Source organism: Ambystoma mexicanum, chromosome 2q (assembly GCF_040938575.1).
Source record: "Ambystoma mexicanum isolate Mex_15411 chromosome 2q, UKY_AmexF1_1, whole genome shotgun sequence".
Classification (NCBI taxonomy): domain Eukaryota; kingdom Metazoa; phylum Chordata; class Amphibia; order Caudata; family Ambystomatidae; genus Ambystoma; species Ambystoma mexicanum.
This window is the reverse complement of record NC_090924.1, coordinates 151,158,329-151,178,864: the sequence shown is the minus strand read 5'-3', so window position 1 is coordinate 151,178,864 and position 20,536 is coordinate 151,158,329. Positions and strand designations below refer to the sequence as shown.

The window sequence follows — 20,536 nt, the reverse complement described above, 5'->3', positions numbered from 1 at the left end:
ACCATATGTCTAAAGCTTGTTGTCTTTTTATTGTGTTTATTTGATTGGTAGGACAACAACTTTTTACCTGAAGTGCCATGTATAGAGCGAAAACACAATTTAGAGTGTCTTTGCATCAGTTAAGTAATTATACTGGTGGAGGAGAGCATGCCACTGCAGGGGCAAAACATTGAGATATTAAATGGGGACATTTAGCAACAGGGAGGCATACATAAATAAGGTGTACATTTACGCCAGAAAACAATAGTACCATGAATACATATTTACATATAACAAGTTATTTTAGCACTAAGGTTGGGCAAAGAGGTTGATCAGGAGTAGAGGATGTCCCTTCACAAGCTGGCAAGTGGAGCATATAGTAGGTATTACATAATTCCACTGAGTGATTTACATTGATGTGCGGGTAGAGAGCATTCCAATGCAAAATGGTTAGTAGAGAGCAGGGGCGGCCATGCGAGGCTAAATAACGAGAGCGAGTGAAAGGTTGTTGAGAGTTGTAGAGCAGACAGCCCAAGTGAGAGAGCAGGGAGGGATGCAATAAGCTTGGATTTGTGACCTAGGTTTAGAACATGGGTAGATTTGAAGACACGGAGCAGAAACCTGAAGGGAGAGGGATTTTTCATTGACACTCACCCATGTTGGTAACAGGATGTCAAGGTGGGAGAGGATCTAGAGAGATTCTAGAGGGTGCATGTGGCAAGGTTCAATACTTTTTTGAAAGCAGTTAAAAAGTACCTTGAAAGACCCAGGAGAAAGCTGGAACAGTAGTCAATTTTGCTGAGGACCAGTATGGCGATTAGAGTGGTAGGTGAGGTGGGCTGAATTTGGCTGAGATTTATAAGGATGATCTTGGTCTAAGTGGCAGTGATGAAGTGATTGTTATGGAGGAACCCAAGGTTGAGGGCCTTAGTTTATGTAGTGAGGAAGTCCGCAGGAAACACTACAGTGGATAGCAGAGTGAGGTTGGAATTAGAGGCTATGCGAAATGTGACTTTTACATCAGGCATTGTAGTGTCATCTAGTGACGGATGGTTGACAGGCAGCTGATGGTGCCCTCTGAGATATCAGGGAGTGGACGGGAAGGTATAGAAGATCAGAGTGTCATCAGCAACAATGTAGTAAGAGAAACCAAAGGGTGAAATGTGTTTACTTTAGCTGGAGGGGAATAGAGTGAAGAGGAGTGTTCTGGGGACAGATCCTTGTGGGATGCACACTGTAAGGGGTGCAGGAGGGGTGGTGGTAGAGAATCAGGGGATAGAAAAGGAGCAGTTTGAGAAATAAGAGACCACTCAGTCCAGTACAGTGTACCTGAAGCACAAGTAGGAGAGTGTTTGGAGGAGGAAAGGCAGCAGTGAGATTGAATAGAGTTAGGATGGAAGAGGGAGTATTGACAAGTGATAAGGATGTGGTAAGGATCTTTAAGGCATGGGTGAGAGCAGTTTCTATGGAACGTCTGCTGTGAATCCCATATCGGAAGGGACTGCAAGGGGCACTTAGCTGATGATAATTGATGATGTGATTCAAGACAACTCTCTCGTTGACTTTGGAGTAGGGGGGCTTAAGAGAGGTAGTTCAGCACAAAGAAGGATTGTTATGGTCAGCAGTAGCTTCTTTAAAAATGAATATGACTGTGGCCACTTTGCAGCAGGCGGGTAAGTTGCTAGTAGACAGGAATTGAATTGGGAGAGGAGAGAGAGCAGTTAACAGATTCAACATCTTTTATCCTCTACAATAAAAAAAGGGGTCAGTGGGAGCGCAGCATTGGTGGGCTGAGCAGAGGATGAGTTTAATCACTGCAGTGGAAGTGGGAATGAAGGAACATAGAGAAGAACGGGTTTAGAGAAGAGGATGGAGGAGACACCAACGGTGGTGGAGGATAGGAGGTGTGAGAGAGGTGTGATATCACAATTAGCTGCAAGTTTCAAAACCTTTATTGATGGTTTAAAAGGGGTTGGAAAACTCCTATATTTCCCTATAACTAAGATGGGAGTATTCTCGACCATCAAACAAAAAGAAAATACAATCCTAGTCAGTCCTTGAAATGGCCTATACCAATAAACCAATAAACCTAATGCCTGCACTCTTTCTAATAGAATAAATGTGGTGTGAAGGGAATGTGTAATGCAAAAAGGAAAATCAGTGTTCAAAAGAAATGTCATTATGGCTGAGTAAACTCCCTTCCCTGTGTTTTGTAGCACAGGGTAAGTTTGGCACACTTGGGCCTTGCGATACACTATGGCGTCAGACACAGGGATGCAGTTAATTTAGTGGACCAGGACCCACTTGGCCTTCCAGGGAAAGTCACTAGTTTATCCGCTGGACCTCTTGGCTTTCTCTCACTCCAGCCCAGGTCACTTTTTAGCCTGTAATACAGTTCAACAATTCAGTACAGGTTTCCCTCTGCCGGGCTCAAACCTTTCAATCACAGTTTGTGGGGGTTCCCTTCCCCAAGCTTCAATCACACCTTCAGAGTCTTGCATCCTTCAGGTTCCAGCCTCCTTTCACTTTACTTCCGCTGTCGAAGACTTTCGAAACAGCGACAATTTTGCTCTTACCTCGGGATGACCACTTTGACCTTCTTTCATCAAATGTCACTTTTTCTCTCCTATACCAAGGTCTCTCTCACATTTAGGTTTCCCTCTGCTGGGATCAAACCTAACAACAGTCCAAATCTCATTTTCTTCCTCTTTTCAATGCTTCTACGGCATCAGACATTTCACAGAGACTTTCGATTGGGCAATCTTCTTTCACCGGACCACTCTGTTACTTTTTATCTTTAATTTACACTTCTTTACAATGCTATGCTTTCTCTCGTGTCTTATCGGCACATGCGCAACCTTCATTCATCGAATACTGTTGAACTCACCGGCTTTGTTAATTCATTTTCATCTTTCCTGGTTTTGATCCTGAAGTCAAGGCTGATACCACAACTGCCGCTGTACCTCACCAACTCTGCCGCTCACCTGGGAGGGCGGCTGGTAGGCTTGAAACACAAAAGAGGTTTGTCTCTTCTCTCTGGCTGGGCTTCCTTGCGCAACGTTCAAGGCCCTTCGGAGGTAACAATCTCTCACCAGGGTGTCCAAGGTTTCTCCGTACCTCAGTCCTGTCCCTCGGCCTATCGATCTGCTCTGCCTGGTTCGCCGTCGCCCTGGAAAAACTGCTCCTTCTCGTGCATCGCCTTGGTCAGACTGTGCCTCACTGTTCCACCTTTTAATCATGTAGGGAGAGTAAATAGGTACCAGGTGTATGTCATTAAGATCAAGTGCCTGAACCTGCCTGATCTTATTAGTGGTACATGTCCAATGTATTGCGTGGGTGGTACACCTTTTAGCCTCAGACTTCCTCATCCTTGGCTCAGTGTTTGTGTAGCAAAGGGGGCAGGGGATCTGGGAAGTTGGAATATCCTATAAAATAGGATGGCGCAGGGGTATTTGGAAAGGGGGGATACCATGTCTCACCATCAGGCATTCCTGCCCCACTCCCCAAAGACCCCTCACCCAAGTGATCCTACCACACTTGTCCACCCCCAGGGTCTGGATCCAAAGGCAATGGCCTTGCCCTGGCCACCTGAGTAAGGTATCCCTGGGGTCCAGTTAGTGAAACACCCTGGTTTTTTACATTCATTCCCTTCCCATATGAAGTGTGGATGGATCTGTTTCGCAGGGGATCCGGGAAAGGAACTCAACGTTCCCCTGGTCTTTAACCTTTCGATGTTCCACCACAAAACTGTATGGTTGAATGCCAGGAATCAACGCATGACTTGAGGGTTAGATTATTTTCTCTGTCCTATCCAAACTAAGGATGAATGATCAGTTATAGGGTATATTTCCTTCCCAATAGGTAGTACAGAAGATGGAGGATCGCCCATTTGATGGCAAGGGCTTCTAGTTCTAACACAGAGTAGTTTTTCTCTCTGTGTAATAGTTTGCGACTGATACATAATGTAGGATGTTCGAAGCCATCAAGTATTTGAGACAGTACAGCTCCTAATCCAGTCAGGGAGGCATCAGTCTGTAAAACAAACTCTTTCAAGCAGTCTGCCACTTTCAATATGGGGTTCTGACACAATGTTTGTTTGAGGTGGTTATAAGTTATAAGTTTTCTGGGGTTCTGCATTTTGTAATTTATCTGTCAACCGTGATGTTTTGTCTGAAAACATTGAGATGAACCTGTGATAATACCCAATCAAGCCTAAGAATGCTCTAAGATCTATTTTGGTCTTGGGTGTGGGGGCATCTAAAATGGCTTTCACTGTTTCATGCTTAGGCTGTACACTACCATTCCCCATGGAGAAGCCCAGATATTTCACGGCTGATTGAGCCAGAGTACACGTCCTAGGGTTGGAAGACAATCCTGCCTCTCAGAGAGCTCTCATGATAGTGTAAAGATCGGGAAGATGGTTCTCCCATGTTTTACTGTAGATAACTATATTGTCAATATAGGCCCCACAGAAATCGGAATAGGGTTGTTGTATTCTGTCCATAAGTCATTAAAAAGTTGCTTGGGCCCCATGTAGAACGGGAGAACTTTAAAATTGAAATAGCCCTATGGGTGTAGAGGAGGCTGTTCTTTTACTTATCCAGCGCTTGTACCTGCCCACACCCTTTAGTTAAATCTAGAGTAGACAAGAACACTGCATTTCCCAGTTTATCTATCATGTCATTGATGGGTGGCATACGGTATGCATCAAAGGCAGAGATGGCGCTGACTTGCCTAAAATCTATGGAAACTCTCCAAGACGGGTCTGGTTTAGTTACCGACACGATAGGGGAGGACCATGGCCTTGAAGAGTGCTCAATAATATTTGCCTTCAGCATATTCTCAACCTCATTAATGACTATTTTCTTTCATGCCTCTGGGAGTCTGTATGGGTTTAGATGAACCACTTTCTGATGTAATGATACGTTACTGTCCCTGGCTTTTCACAAAATACGTTGGGGAAAGCAGTAACAAGGTAATTTAATTTTTTTTGTTTGTCATTAGGTAGGTCTTGGTGAATTAGTTCTAGGTTATGCCTCTCCTGGGGTAACAAACAGGATAACATGGAAGAGTTAGAGGCAGAAGGGTTCTCTTTCAATTCTTTCAGGAGATTTACATGGTAGAGGTGGGTCTTTTGTCTTCTATCAGGTTGGACTAGCCAATAAGTACATGTTCCAGTTTGCTCTGGTATTTCATAGGGCCCGAAACCCTTTTGAAACAAGCTTATTTTCAGAGGTAGGTAAAAGAACCTGAACTTTCTGACCTACTAAAAACAATCTAAGATTTACCCTTTTATCAAAGGAAAGCTTCTGTTGTTTTGGAGATTTTTCCATTTGAGTATGAACTAGAGTTCCGACTAGATTCATGTGTTCTCGTAACAGGGTGGCTGTCTGTGAAAGAGGTATTGGTGCTTCCTACCTTTCTTCCCAGGTTTCCCTCAGCATGCGTAGGACATCTCGTGGTTCTCTATCATACAATTCTATCATACAATAATTCAAAGGGAGAGAATCCAGTAGATGATTGAGGGGTCTTTCTCACTGCAAAAAGGGCTCAGGGGATCATGCAATCCCAATCTTTCCTATCCTTGTCTACTAACTTTCTTAGAATCGTTTTGAGGGTCTTATCAAATCTTTCTACCAATCCATTGGTTTGGGATTGGTACACCAAGGTCCTTAACATTGTAATATGTAGCAATTCTTTTATTTCACCCATACGCCTACTCATGAAATTTCTTCCCTGGTCAGGTAGAATTTCTTTGGGAATCCATCTCTAGAAAAGAATGGTAGCAAATGCTTTAAGATTTTCTAAATGTTGTCATTTCTCATGGGAAAGGCTTCTGGGTACCTGGTGGCATAATGAACGATCACAAGAATAAATGTGTTGCTCAACTTAGAAGTTTCTAATGGTCCGATAACATTCATCCCCAATAGGGAGAAGGGAACTTAGATTGTCGGTAGTGGATTTAAAGGGGCAGGTAGAGGAATGTGTGAGCTGGTCTTTGGACATAGCTCACATGTCTGAACAAGGGTTTGTATATCAGCATGTAACCCCGGCCAATAAAACTTTCCACTTTTGTGAGCTTGGGTATTAGACTGTCCTGAGTGTCCGCCTGTCAAGTGAGAGTGTGCAATTTCTAACACAATATTCAGATGGGTTTTGGGTATTACCAATTGGGTTTTACTTATGCTTTTCCCTGAGGTTTCTCTACGATATAGTAGTCCCTGTTTCAGAAAGAAAAAGGGATTTCTTTTTTCTTAGTCTTCGCCCTCAGGAATTATTTGCAAGAAGGCCTCTGCCAGAATTGGGTTGTTTCGTTGGGAGAAGGCTAAGCCTGGGAGGATGGTGGGTTCAACTTCCACTTTGGCTTCGATTTTAAGTTTCTCATCGGCCTCTCCAAAACCTAAGTTACCTCTCAGTTTCCTCAGGCTCTATCTCTTCCTCAATACGGGCAAATAAAGTCTTCTCAAGAATTCCCTGTGCAATCTTGTGATCTGGTAAAATGGAATATCCTATAAAATAGGATGGGATGGGGGTATATGAAAAGAGGGGATACCATGATACCATGTTATCACCATCAGGCATTCCTCCCCCACTCCCCGAGGACCCCTCACCCAGGTCATCCTCCCTTGTCCACCCCCAGGGTCTGGATCCAAAGGCGATGGCCGTGCCCTGGCCACCTGAGTAAGGGGTCCCCAGGGTCTAGGAAGTAAAAACACCCTTTGGGTTTTCACAGAGGGATGACAGGGTGTCCACCACATGCCTGATTTTGGATGGGAAGTGTGAGGAAAAGTCATTAGCCAAGAGGTAGGAGGATATGAAGCAAAGTTAACCCTTGGCGCACACTCCAGAGTAAACACAACCCACTAGGGAATAAAGCCAAAAGAGATGGGCCTCATCACGAGTTGGGCTGTATTCCAGGCTGTAATACCGCTGACTGCAATAGCCCTAGCACTGGCTGGTCCGGTTGTATTACCACCGGATCACGGGTTGGGCCTTAACGGTAAATCCCCATTCCTGATTGGGTCCATTGGATTCAATGGGGAATTTTCGGTGCTAATTCTGCGGACTAATACAGCCGGCTGTAATACTGCCGAAAACAGGGATTTTCACCTCCATAAAAAAGTTGGAGGTAAAACAGCCGATTTAGCGCCTAACTCGTGAGACGGCCAGCCCTTAATGCGGCAGTAATACCGTTACCACCGCATTTAAGGGCTACAGCCCAACTCGTGATGAGGCATAGTCTTGCAAGGATAACAAGATTTTACTCATATAAAATACAAGTGTCAGCAAAGAACTCTGCTGCCCGAGAGCGTTCTGCCAAAAATGACATGGGCAGCACGTTAAGAAGGCCTAAAGCGTCATCAGTGGCATCATTATGTACAGTAGGAATCCACATGGCTGGTTGGTGTGAACATATACATGGCCCTGCTCCATAGGGGATGCCAGGCGCATCCCCTAATTGGCTGGTTCTTCCTCGTCGATCTGGCTCCACGTGGGTCAGTTGGGCTCATCTTTGCGGTGAAGGTCAGGGCAAGCATAAACCTACAATGTGTCTAAGCTGAACTAAACAACTACGATTAATTATTAATTCCTTATTATTCATTATGGCAGGCACCTGGGCAGCACAGGAAAGGGGTGCCATGAAGAGGGGAGGATAAAATAAAGTCACACTGACCTCTACATTCAGGGCTTCGTTGATACCACAGTTTCTGCACGCAATGTCTCCCCCCATGGGGTTTGATCTAGGATTTACTGTTCCCGGTATCTCATGTTACAGGAGACACATATTGCTATTGAAGAGATATACAGCCGAGCAAGCTTTAGATCTGTGGTGGGCACGATGAAGGGTGGCTGGATCCGGTCTGGATGGTGGGGATCAAGGGCCCAGTGGCAGTTTAGTGGAGATGGATGGACACCACGCTGTGGCCTGGCACAGTCTCACGCTTTTCGCAGGGTGTATTCTTGGATGTGATACTAGATATTTGCAACACTTTAGAGGACAGGAGGGAAATGGACTTCTGTGGGAACAGGGCTCGTGTGGAGCTGGCTTATCATGCCGATGTCGGGGTGGAGTCTCCGAGAGAACTCGGGACGTGCGCATCGCAGGCCATCAGTGTGTCTTTTCTCCGCCTAATGCAAAATGGAGTTGCAGAGCATGGTTAGCGCTATTTGCCCACTTCTTTGTGCTACAGGGTTTTTATATGTGCCCTGTGGGTGGGCTATTCCCCCCCTTGTAGGTTATATTGCCCCTTATGGGGTCGGCCTAACTTGGAAGCACCTAGGGAATGGGATAGGCTCATTTTCATCCCAAAAGAGGGTAAGCACGACCTGGAGGTTTGACAGTTTGCAAGGGTATGAGCACAGGGAGGATATAGGAAGAATGTAGTAGGAACATTTGGCAGTGTCAAGAGCACTGGTGGGGCAAGAGAAGGGAGCTTTTAAGCTGCAAGGAGAACTGGGAAGCAGGTTCTGCACCACATGGTGCCACGTTACAACTCTTATCAGGATTTTGCTCTGGTATAGGATAGGTACGTTTTCAGTCAGCATTTTAACCATTTGCTCATAGATGATACTAACCCCATTTATGCAGATTGTGATGTGACATTGCTGCTGCACTTGTTTCATTTAATTCGCTTTTAAAATGGTAATTAGAACCTCTGCATATTAAACAATCAGTCATTTTTTTATATGTTGCACAGCCCTACTTATAGTCGAACATCAATTATTTAAGAAAATAAGAAAAATTGCATTACAAGCACATTTAACTAACATGTACATGTTATGTAGAATTCTGGATTCCATGCCAGCTGGATATAATCATGCAATCTGCCATGTTTTAGTTGAATAGGAGCTTTCTAGGGAGTTCAAACATAGCTAAAATGAACTTGAGATACATTAAGAAAGCACTACCAATTTCAGAGACGCCAGGTAAGTGAAATAAACAGTGCAGGGTTATTACTGCATGGATTACAGATTTAATTCAGATTGTATTCTTAATAAAAGATAGCCAGGCAATTTCAAAACACTTAAAGCAATGTAGTAGCACAATAATCTTTTGATTAATAGATTTAATGGTTTAAGAAATTTTGACTGACAAATTGTAATGATTTACCCAAACACTGCCTTCGCTGAATCTCACTTTTTCGACCACAGGTACAGCGCAGTATGTTGAATTGGTTTAATTGAACTACTGTGTGATGACGGCATATGGCAGGTTTCGAAATTGAGGGTAGCTGGGAGCTATTTAGCTCCTGCTTGTGGCCTAGAAGGGCCTCGTTAACTAACAGCTACCAGGAGCTACTTTCGGCTCCCCATGCCAACTGAAGCCAATCAAACAAACCTATGTGGATTTAACTCTGTGCGTTTGTGACAATCGGTAAATAAGTATTAAGGCACATCTATGCCATTTAAAGCATAAGAGGTCATAAAGATATGTTTGCATCTTATGTGGAAGTTAGATTTGCGTAACTAAATGTACTAGCTCCTGGTTTCCAAGTGGTAGCTCCTGGTCACTGGTTAATGCTGGATACCTACGTGCTGCATTTAGCTCCTGCTTATGAAATCTTAATTTCAATACCTGATATGGTTGTATTAAAATATGGGATAAAGCATCCACCAGCTCTACATTAGAAGGTATTTCAAATGACTGAAAATATCTTTGACTGTATGGAGGCAAAAGGCTACAGATGTTTTCTTGTTCGAGAAGCTGCCTTTCACATTTTGTGCTGGCTTTGGGAACAGGCATCATGATATCTCTACTCAATTCCAACAAGTTATTACAGTTAACCAGTGATGTAATTTTCTTATAAAACATGGCAGCCAGCAATACCTGTATACAAGCCAGTAAATATTTGTATTATTACGGACTAACTGTGACATTGCTACTGACCTTTAATAAGAAGAACAAGTTACTTACCTCTTGGTAATGTTCTTTCTGATGGATGTTCTTCCAACCGATTTCTCATCTATGGTAGCCTATCCAGAACACAGCTGTTCTGAAACTTTTCTGCCACCAGGGAGTTCAAAGCTTCTATGCACCCCGCGCCAGGCAACACAGCAGGGCCAGTATATATTGAGCCGTTGTGCCCTGCGACCCCAGTTTCGCCCTTTTCCCTAGTGCTCTGATGTTGAGGGAACACATAACTGAAGGTGTACTGGCTATACGCCAAGAGGGACAGGTAGGGAGGGCAATGAGGAATACCTGGGAGGAACATACATTAGAAAGAGGTTTCTGAGAGGTAAGTAATTTGTTCTTGTAATGGAATCCTTCCTCCCACAGATTCCTCATCTATGATAGGCTCCCAAAGCAGTACGCACATTCGGAGGGAGGAAAGCAAGGACATCACCTAGACTAGAAAACTCTGGAAGATCGCCCTATCAAAACGGCCATTCTGTCCTGAAAGGGAATTCAAGCAGTAATACTTAGCAAACGTGTGCAGAAACACCCCCATTGCAAACTGGCAGATGTCCAGGACGAGGGACTCCATTCTTCACGGAAGAGGTCGCAACCACTCCTCTGATAAAATGAGCTCTGTGACCCTCAGGTGCATCCTTTCCAGCCATATCCTAGCATTCCGATATGCAGAGAAGGCTCCAACTTGACAGGGTCTGTTCGGTCAAAACCCTGCCAGCAGGTGCTGCAACGTAACCAAGGAAAAGGTGGTAATCTTTCCTGGCCTCACTCATCAGAGAAATTAAGTAGCTGAGGGCTCCCACTGGGTCTAGCCGATGGAATCATTCCATCGCCTTGGAAAGACAAGGCAGAGAAAAAACACAAGAAGATAGATCTTTTGAGAGAGATACAAACATCCAAGAACACCTTTGGAAGAAATGAATGTCTCTTTCTCAAATTCACCTTCTCTTTGGAGAAAATCAAATAGGGAGGCTTCACAAATAACACTGCAAACTCACTCGTCCGTCTCGCGGAAGATGATAACCAGGAAAATCACCTTAAGGGTGAGCAACCTAGTAGAAAAGGAGAGGAGGGCCTCAAACTGAGCTCCCATAAGGAATGTCAAAAACCAATTAAAATCCCATGCCAGAACCACAAACTGGTGCAGAGGAAACTGGTTACACAAACCCACAAGAATTTCATAACAGTGGGGATTGTGAAGAACAAGCCCTGTTCTGGGGACCACTTCCAAACTGAAATAGAAGCAAGGTATCCTTTAGCAGGGCTGATCGGCATGCCTGCTTCCGACAAGGACAGTAAATAATCCAAAACAGGGAATAACAGGCAGGATAAAGGGTCAAAATCCCTCTCCTGGCAGCAAGCCAAAAATGTACACCACCACCAGGCATAAACAGACTTTGTTATTTGTCTCCAAGCTGAAAGGAGCACATCAAGAACGTCATCCGACAAGTCCCACTTCCTGTATCTCAGCCTCTCAGTAGCCATGCATGAAGGTTCAGGTTGCTGAGGTTTAGGTCAAGGACCAGCCACTCCGATAGGGAGAGCAAGTTGCCTCCCCTCCGGGATGCCATGGAGGACAGATGGACATGTCCATCAACTCCAGGTACTACATCCTGTGGGCCCAGTTCGGAATGATCTGAATAAACGTGGTCCTGAAAAGGCGCAATCTCCTGATGACCAGCTGAATTACAAAGTATCGGCTGGAATGCATGAAGGAGGTTGAATGTCCATTCGACCTTCACTGAATTCTCCAGAGCTCCGACAAGGAAATTCCCTGTAGCAGAACAATGTGCACTTTCTGTTCACACTGGATGCAAAGAGATCTACTTGAGGAATTACACAGAAGGAGATCTCCAGAACTTCCTAGTGGAGCTCCCACTCATGGGAGGGCAACGTCTGTCTGTTCAAGGCATCTGATGTGACATTACCCCTTCTGGCAAGATGGACAGCCATCGGAGATGCAATGTTGCAAAGAGCCCAGAATCACAGACGCATTTCTTCTCTGCATAACGGCAAGGACCCCACACCACCCCGCTTGTTGATGTAGTGCATGGCTACTGTGTTGTCCATCAGGATCAGCAGAGTCTTGTGTTTAAAAGAGGGGAGGAAGGTGACCATGGCCATCCTGATCACTCTCAACTCCAACAAATTGATATGCTCCAGAAACTTTGTGGGAGACCACAGTCCGGACACCGTCTTTTCCTATAGGTGAGCGCCCCAACCTGTCAGAGATGCATCAGTGACCACCATCACTTGAGGCCAGGGTTGGCAAAACAGCGTGCCTCTCAACAAGTTGACTCTCATGGCCCACCATGTAAAGATCTTGTACACCTGGGTCGCAACCTGCAAGAGGTCTGACACATGGCCCTGAAATTGTGACCATACACAGCCTTGCCTAAAGAACCACTAAGATGCAGTAGGCGAAGAGGCCCATTAGGTGCTTAAAGGCTGAGGCAGGGACTTGTATCTGAGATTGGAGGATGTGGATCATCTAAGAAATTTGGGCCACTCGGTCCTCTGGAGGGGTAACACCCTGCCCAGGTGAGTGTCCAAAACTGTGCCGATAAATATCGGAGGGACTGGGATGGCGAAACCTGAATCTTTTTGAAGTTGAGGGAAAAGCCCAAGCTGTGCAACAGACTACACATGTGGAGCAGGTGCTCTGAGACTAGGTTGGGGGAGTGAGCTCAGAGGAGCCAGTCATCCAGGTAGGGAAATACATTAATTCTCTCTCTCCTTAGGCGAGCCGCCACCATTGCTAGCAGCTTGGTGAAAACCCTGGGAGCCGACGAAAGACCAAAAGGCAAGACTTTGAACTGATAGTGATGCTGGCCCACCACAATCCTCAGGTACTTCCCTGTGCTTTTGATGAAAAGGCACATAGAAGTAGGTATCCGGAAGGTCTAGTCATACCAGGCAGTCATACAGATCGAGGGCTTGCAGGATCTGAGCTAGAGTAACCATTCTGAAGTTGTCCTTACGTAGGAACAAATTCAGCAGCCTCAGGTCCAGTATGCAAACCCCTGTCCTTCTTTGGCACCAGAAAATAAGTGGAATACCACCCATTGCCTATTTCCGAACACAGTACCAGCTATATTGCACTCTTTGAGGGAAGTTGATGGACCTCCTCAAAAAGGATGGGGTCTGGAGGCAAGGAGTCGGTGTGAGTGCCATGGTCGGGGAATGTTGACCAAAGGAAGAAAGTAGCCCTGTTGGATGCCCTGCAAGGCCCAAGCATCGGACGTTGTCTCTGACCATTTTGAGCTGAACAAGGAACCCCCCCCCACACATCCCCTCACAGGGGATTCTTAGTAGAAGATCCATTAGAGGTTTTGCCTCTTGTGGTTCAGAGGGGATGGTGGCCATACCGTTCCCCTTCCTGAGCACCTCTTCCCCTTTGCCTCTGGAAGCACCTTCCTTGCAGTCTTCCCAGAGCTGCCTGTACTCGACCTTGCGGGATGCAGGACGCTGAGAGATGAAAACTCTGACCCATTGCATAAGGCACAGTGGGTTATTGCACAGCCTGCCCAAGGACATCGGTGTAACCTTTGGTGACTGGAATTTCTGAAGGCATTCTCTGCCTTGACCCCAAACAGATCCAGTCAATCAAAAGGAATATCAAAATGTTTAGCCTGGACATCATGCGCGAAGCCCAGCATCCTCATCCCGGTGTGACAACTGGCCACCACACTCGTGGCCATGGATCTGATGACACAATCAGCAGTGTATAGTCCTGACTGCAAAATCTGATGAGAAGCTTCCCTGCTGTCCTGGACCATAGACAGAAAGCCGTCTCCCATCTCCCCCTCAGGGATATGATTAGCCACATTGGCCATCAGATCGAAAGCAAACTTCGCCAGAGTACAAAAGTCATTAATTGCACGAAGGGTGAGGCTGCCCAATGCAAAAACATTCTTCTGTCAAGCATCCAGCCTCTTACCCCCTGTCTGGGGGAAGAAAAAGAAAGGTGTATGACTTCATGTTCACAGTCGAGGCCTGTACCTCTAAGCTCTCGGGAGGCATGAGTGGACAAGAAGGCCGGATCTGAGGTGGCAGGAAGATGCTTTCTAGCCAACTCCCTTTTAAGATCAGATGCAGAGTAGGCTTTTCCCACACCTCTAATTCACAGGCCTCTACTGCTACAGTGTGGGGTAGCAGGGCTTCTCTGTTGGGGTCTTCATCCATGATATCTGTTAGTTCAAATTGAACCTTGGGCCTGGATGGAGCAGATGGCTCCAGGGTATCCGCCCCCTTAGCCCTCAGTCTCTGAAAAGATGCTTCAGGCTTACTAGAAAGGGGGCTGGAGTAATGTCCAGCTCGGGGAGGTGTTCAGACCACTAGCACCCTGAAGATCTGAGGCCAGCCACTGGACATACTCAGCTTCCTCATAGACCTCCTCCAGGTAGTGTCTTTCTTCTCTTTCTTCTCTGATAGAAAAGGTTCCATCCAAAGGGCACCTGGTCCCCCTTTTCATCATAGATCTCATAAATCTTAAGCATGAAAGGCAAGAGGAGCATATTCCAGAGGGGCCCCAACACCCACAGAGCAAATCGGTGGTGACAGAGAAAGTCAGAATCGGTTTAGAGACGTCAACGCCTGAAAAGCAGAGCCTGATGGTGCTGGGGGTCTTCATCTCTCTTCAGGTCCTGGTCCAAGCCCATATGTGTGCGGGAGTGATCACCAGCGGACATCCTGCTGTCCCAGAAGACGCGGTTGGTCCCGTCTGCGCTGAAGCACTGGCGCCTTGACGAAGATGTCAAGCATATTGAGGTGAAAATGTTCCTATTACTCCAGGGTGAAGGATTGGGTCGGAAAGGTACCTGAGCCACCTTACCTGGAGTTTCTCTGGGCCGGTGGCTCTTCTTTTTAGAAGAGGAAGAAGAATAATGGTGCAAGGATCTACTAAGGGAGCGGGATCTCTTGTGATGCTTTTTTTTCTTCTTCTTCATTTCCTTCTCCTTTTCCTTGCAAAGAGGCAACCTGCTGCATGACCTCGAATAGGGTGGTGCGACTTCACCTTTAGTCTTGTGAAAGTTGGTGTAGATCTTTGCCGCCCCTTCCTGGAGGGCCTTCTGGTGCATGGACTGGCATGATCTACAATCCTGTGTGTTGTGGCCTTCGCCCAAGCAGTAGAGACAAATCAGGTGCAGATCCAATACCGACATCTGCCAGACACAATCCGCACATGGGATGCAGGAATCTGGCATGAAGTGTAATATAATAACCTAGCATTATAATGATTCAACAATAACCACTTTTAATGTAGGGTTTATTGGCATTCTTGCAGTTTAAAGTGATCTAAATATCTTCTGTTACTATTACCTAGCCCAATGGTACCATTGTATTGACCTTAGAAAAGTATAGATTCAGTTGGCCATGCAAAAACCTGGTTACCTTCATCTTTCACAATGTGTAACTTCTAATCCAAAAGTAAAAATTTCGCTGTTTAAAAAACATTTAATAAAACAAATATTTTGAAGGGAAAATTTATTTAGTACAATAAACTTTACTGGATCAAACGGATGAGAATGGTGTAACCCAAAGTCATCTTACTGCACAGTCATTTTTGAGGTATTTTGACCAGCTATACCTTAAGTCTCTAATTTAGTACTGTACTTGATAATGTCCTATTCTACCAAGATCCACATTATGAAAGCAAATACTTTTATTTACCAATATTTTTCAAAATTGGATATTTATTGCGTTTTTGTGCTAGAATGTGTTGAACATATCTTTATCTAGGAGACTATTATATAATTAGAGGAACTAATGTAGGAAACCGCAAAGCTGTTTATATTATTCTGCATGTAAGAATGGTGCTGTGTGTACTGCCGTGTATAGATACAGTCCGAATAACCTCACAAATTATTACCATGATAATACCGGAGAGGGAAACAATAGATTGTTCTTACCTGAGCTTCTTTTTGTAGTCTTCCTCTGACACAGATTCTCCTGGAAATTCTGGACCCTCTCCTGCCCCCCATTCAGGTGACACCTAATAGAATCAAAGAGAACAACGCTGTAAAATGTAAAAATGGAGCTGGTATAGAAAGCATGGGGTACATAGAAAGTGTTGCCAGAAGCACATATAAATATTTACACCAAGCAGCTCTTTCTATGCAACCCATGCAATCAATATCCCATATGATCGCCATTTGTAATCAGGTTTATTTTAAAAGAAGTGGCATTTAAAATATTACATGGTTTTAATCATTACAACGATACTGATGATCATGTCCTGTAGGTTTCTGTCTATTACCTATGCTGGCCACCGATTTATAACACACAAACATCTGCATTTTGTATTATTCACAGTCCTACAGTTAAGCAGATCACCACTGACTTTTTACTCACTAAAACAACAGGCAAATGCTCCCATAAAATAGTGAATAAAAACACTCCCAATAAAAAAAAATGTAAGACAACAGAAGCATTGCAAACTGCCCCCATGCTTCCACCCACACAGATTTCAGGGAATTGCTGGACCATGCAAGTGTCATTAACAAACCAATCAATCAAACCTTCACTGATATGTTGAGATCAGTGGTACTGATGGGGCTCAAATATAAATATTGCCTAATCTGAAGATGATCAATAAAACAAAAATGCATCTTCTAATATGCACACATTTCTATGTGCAAAGAGATATGTTTTACAAAAGGTTATTTGTTTTAGGGATAAAACCTGTTTTACATGCCTACAAACTACATAGTTTACGCCTTCAAAATATGTTGTAAAATAATCTCACTTCAAAAAAGTTATCCGAACCCCTGATTACTCAAATCTTTTACTTATTTGTTTGTTTTCTCAGATCCCAAAACAATAATCAGGACTAAAAACAAAGTGACAACAATGAATGGAAATAACTAATCATGCATTGAAAGTCATTACAAATTAAAAAAAGAGTTTTTAAATAAAGAAACACAAAATAAATAATAGCATAACAATTATATGTTTTTTTGTTTTAAAATATATTTTGGTTTCCTATTGATTTAGTAGTATGAGGAATCTCTAAATTTACAATTAACCATTTCCATCTGTGAAGATATACTTTCGAAAATGAGTTAACACCCCTACATTCTAAGAACCCTTTCAACCCTTTTCTACCATCCGCACCTGCTCTAAACCATACTACACTCCTGGCCAAAGGTAATTTGTTTGTTAGAATTGATCTATTGCTTTTAATTTTCATTAAATATAAAAATATTTGTTGTGGCTATTACCACTTAAATGTATTCTTACATCTCTCTTTATACTAGTTTGGATTTTCCCAGAAGTATTTTTACTGTGTACCATTTATTTAATATTGTATCAGATTATACGATCCGTTAATTTGGTCAACAAGAGGAAACCCTCTTGATGTCCGAGTGTAAGCTCCTACAGATTTGTAAACATTTAGATTTGTGCATTCAAGCACAGCCCTTACGGAATTCAAATGTCTGCACTGTTAGATGGTCTTTTTGTTATAAGTCTTTATATTTAAAGTAAGGCATTGAACACAAGAAACAAGTGATATTCAGCTAAGATGTTGAGCTAGTGCAATCTATTGTGGCATGCTATAAAAGTGAAGTACAATCGGAGCAAATCACACTTTATGTATCATTATCAGTCTTCTGAATAGTGCCACGTATGCACGTAAAATCAACTTTAGAGGATTTGCTTTACTTAAGTGGAATGCAGATTCCAAAAGCAAAATATGTGTTTGACAATTCAATCTAGTGTATGATTTATATGTGACTTTTTAGATTTAAATGGCGTTAAGACATTATTTTTGGAATTTAAATTAATGTGTTTTCTGTCTTAACTCATTTTTTTCAGATTCTACCTTCTGTGTGTGCTTTTTACTTCGAGTAAATCACCTCCTTAAGTGTCATTTCTGTCTCTTTTTTTAAGGTTGTTGTTATTTAGCCTGCATGTCTGAATTCTTTATAGGCTCTTGAATTGGGGGTTTGAGATGCAAGTTGGATGTTTTCCAAAGGGACAAGATAGCCATTGTTGGGCACAAACTAGCCAGAGCTTCGACTGGAAAGTAATGTAGTGTGTAAAAGGACTCGAGTGAAACAATGAATGCTGTCAACATATCTGAACACTTGAAAATTGTAGTGTAGCCTATTATGGCGATAACCTCTCATTTGGAATCATCGGAAAGTCCATAGGCAACCCAAATGTCCTTCATAGAATAAAACATATATTCAGAGGAAATGGAGCATGGAAGCACCCATAATTTGTTAAAGATAGTTTACTGCATTACGTTACTGCATCCTGAAAATACAAAACCTATGTATAATCCCAACATGATTGAATCATAGTTTATTATTTTTATGGGACTAAAGAAGCAATCATGCCATATGCTGGGGGAGAGCAGGTTTTGGCTTTGACAACCGTGGAGTGATTGTGTAGAAATACCAATATTTATTTTTATTTATTTGCATTTGTTAAGCGCACTTGCAGCCCATGAGGCATCGAGGCGCTGTTACAGAGGAAACACAGATTTAAGATTACATTCGGGTGCAGGAGGCTCTTAGTTACAAGTTAGCAGGCATAAAGGCAGAAACAGGTTAAAGTCACACATAACTTTCCCTGTCGAGCATGAGAAGTATCAGGATATAGTGTTCAGATCTAATTCTGCCTCCTTCTTGAAGACTTTGATCTCAGCGTCCTCGCTCTCACTGAGACGTGGTTTAATGCTAGCTCTATCACTGCTTTTGACTCCCTCTTCCCTGACGGCTACAAGATCCTCTCCAAGTCTCGGCCCAACCGATCTGTTGGTAGAGTAGCCCTGCTCTTCCATGAGTGGGTCCCTACCTCTCTCATACCCACCCAGCACTACTCCTCCTTTGAAAGTCTTGCCTGCAAGCTTGGTGTCACTCTGACTCTCTCTCTCACCCATGCCACTATGAACAGGCTGTGTCTGTCTTCCTTTCGGAATGGGCTGACTTTACCTCCTCTCATTTGACTTCTACCTCAAAAGTCCTCCTCCTTGGAGACGTCAAAATCCACCTTGACTCCACTATTCCTGCCTCTACACTCTTCTGTGATCTCTGTACCTCTCTCTCCCTCACTATTCTCCCTTCCGGCCCTACCTATTCTGCCGGACACACTCTTGATGCCTTCATCCCTGCTGATCTCCCTTTCTCCAGGCCCCTAACTCCTCCTCTTTCCGGGCATTACCACTCTCTCCTCTCTTCTCATCTGGGACCTTTCCGCCCCCTGACCGAGCCTCAACCAGCAGTGCCAGCTTCCTTCGTGGTCATCTGATCGATGAAACAAGTGTCAGCTGCTGTGTTTGCTTCCACCTTCATACCTCCCCTTCCCCTCCACTAACTCTGTCCTTACCAATCTTCATCTTGCTATCACTAACACTCTCGACATTCTTGCCCCTGTCACGAGGATCCGTCTGAAACCTGCCTCCAAGCCTAACAGCTGGTACGACTCTGATCTAGTCGCTCTGAAACGCAAGTGCAGAGTTTCTGAACGGAAGTGGCAGACCTCAGACTCATCCTCTGACAAACTGGCCTGTCACCTTCGCCAAAGTCAATGCCGTCCCTCTATCCGTTCCAAGAAGAGGGCCCACATCCAGACTTGATTCTCCAGAGCCCCTAACAACACGGCTGGACTCTTCAAATTCTGCAAGGAACTAGTCAATCCATCTGCAGTCTCCTCATCGCCTCTTACTTCTCAGGCCCTCTATACTGCACTGCCACCCATTTCATCTCTAAAACTCAGGACATTCTGACCTCACTTCTTCCACTTCCTCCACTCCTCCCCCTGGCCTCCTGGCTCCCTTGGCCTCTCTTCCACCCCACCCACTTTCTCCCCCTTCTCACCTATCACAACGGATGAGGTCTCTAGAGTAGTCCGCTCTATGAAGGTCTCATCCAAACAGGTGTCTCCCTGTTCTTCCAGAACCATTAAGGACAACATCTCCTCCCTCGCTCTGGCTCTTGCTGACTTCTGCCGCCACTCCTTTGCCTCTGGCTCTTCTCCCTTGTGCACCCCTCCTAATAAAGCCTTCAGCCGATCCCTCATGTCCGGCCAACTACCGCCCTATCTCTACTACACCCTTCCTTGGGAAACTCTTGGAGAAGTTGGTCTTCCCCCAACTGACGCAACACACTTAGCTGTCTAGTTGTTTACATGACCATCAATCTGGATTCCGAGCATCCAGAGGCACAGAAACTGCTCTCCTGAACACCCATGAAGAAATGCTCACAAATCTTGATTCTAACTCTCCTACGGTTCTCATTCTCCCACCTTTGACACAGTCAGCAATTCTATCCCCATAAAGCGGATCCATTATACCCTTGGCATCTCAGACCAGCACTGGATTGGTTGACCTAATTCCTCACTGATTGCCCTTCCCAGGTGCTCCTGGGCTCCTTCTCCTCCACCACCACTCTCTCTACATGTGGTGTTCCCCAGGGCTCCATCCTCTCACCTTGGCCTTTCAACATCTACCTTGCACCTCTTGCTCACCTGATCTCTGCCTTCTCTCCTCATTTCTAGTGTTACGCAGATGACACACAACTCTTCTTCAAGTTCCCCTCTTCCTCCTCTTCTTGCCCATCTATCATCCCCGACTGCTTGTCTGCTATTCAGTCTTGGTGCACCTCCAATGATCTCTGTCTTAATGCCAGTAAAACA

The 20,536-nt window shown here is 44.4% G+C and overlaps 1 protein-coding gene across 12 annotated transcripts in view; it reads right to left on the bottom strand.

Moving 5' to 3' along the window:
• OBSCN (obscurin, cytoskeletal calmodulin and titin-interacting RhoGEF) overlaps window positions 1–20,536 on the bottom strand; it is a 3,169,051-nt gene that overhangs the window by 1,237,807 nt on the left and 1,910,708 nt on the right. For all 12 annotated transcript variants that reach the window (XM_069647058.1, XM_069647065.1, XM_069647061.1 and 9 more), the window contains one exon: window positions 15,805–15,887. In XM_069647058.1, coding sequence (XP_069503159.1) covers window positions 15,805–15,887 — 83 coding nt within the window. The remainder of the gene's footprint in view (window positions 1–15,804; window positions 15,888–20,536) is intronic.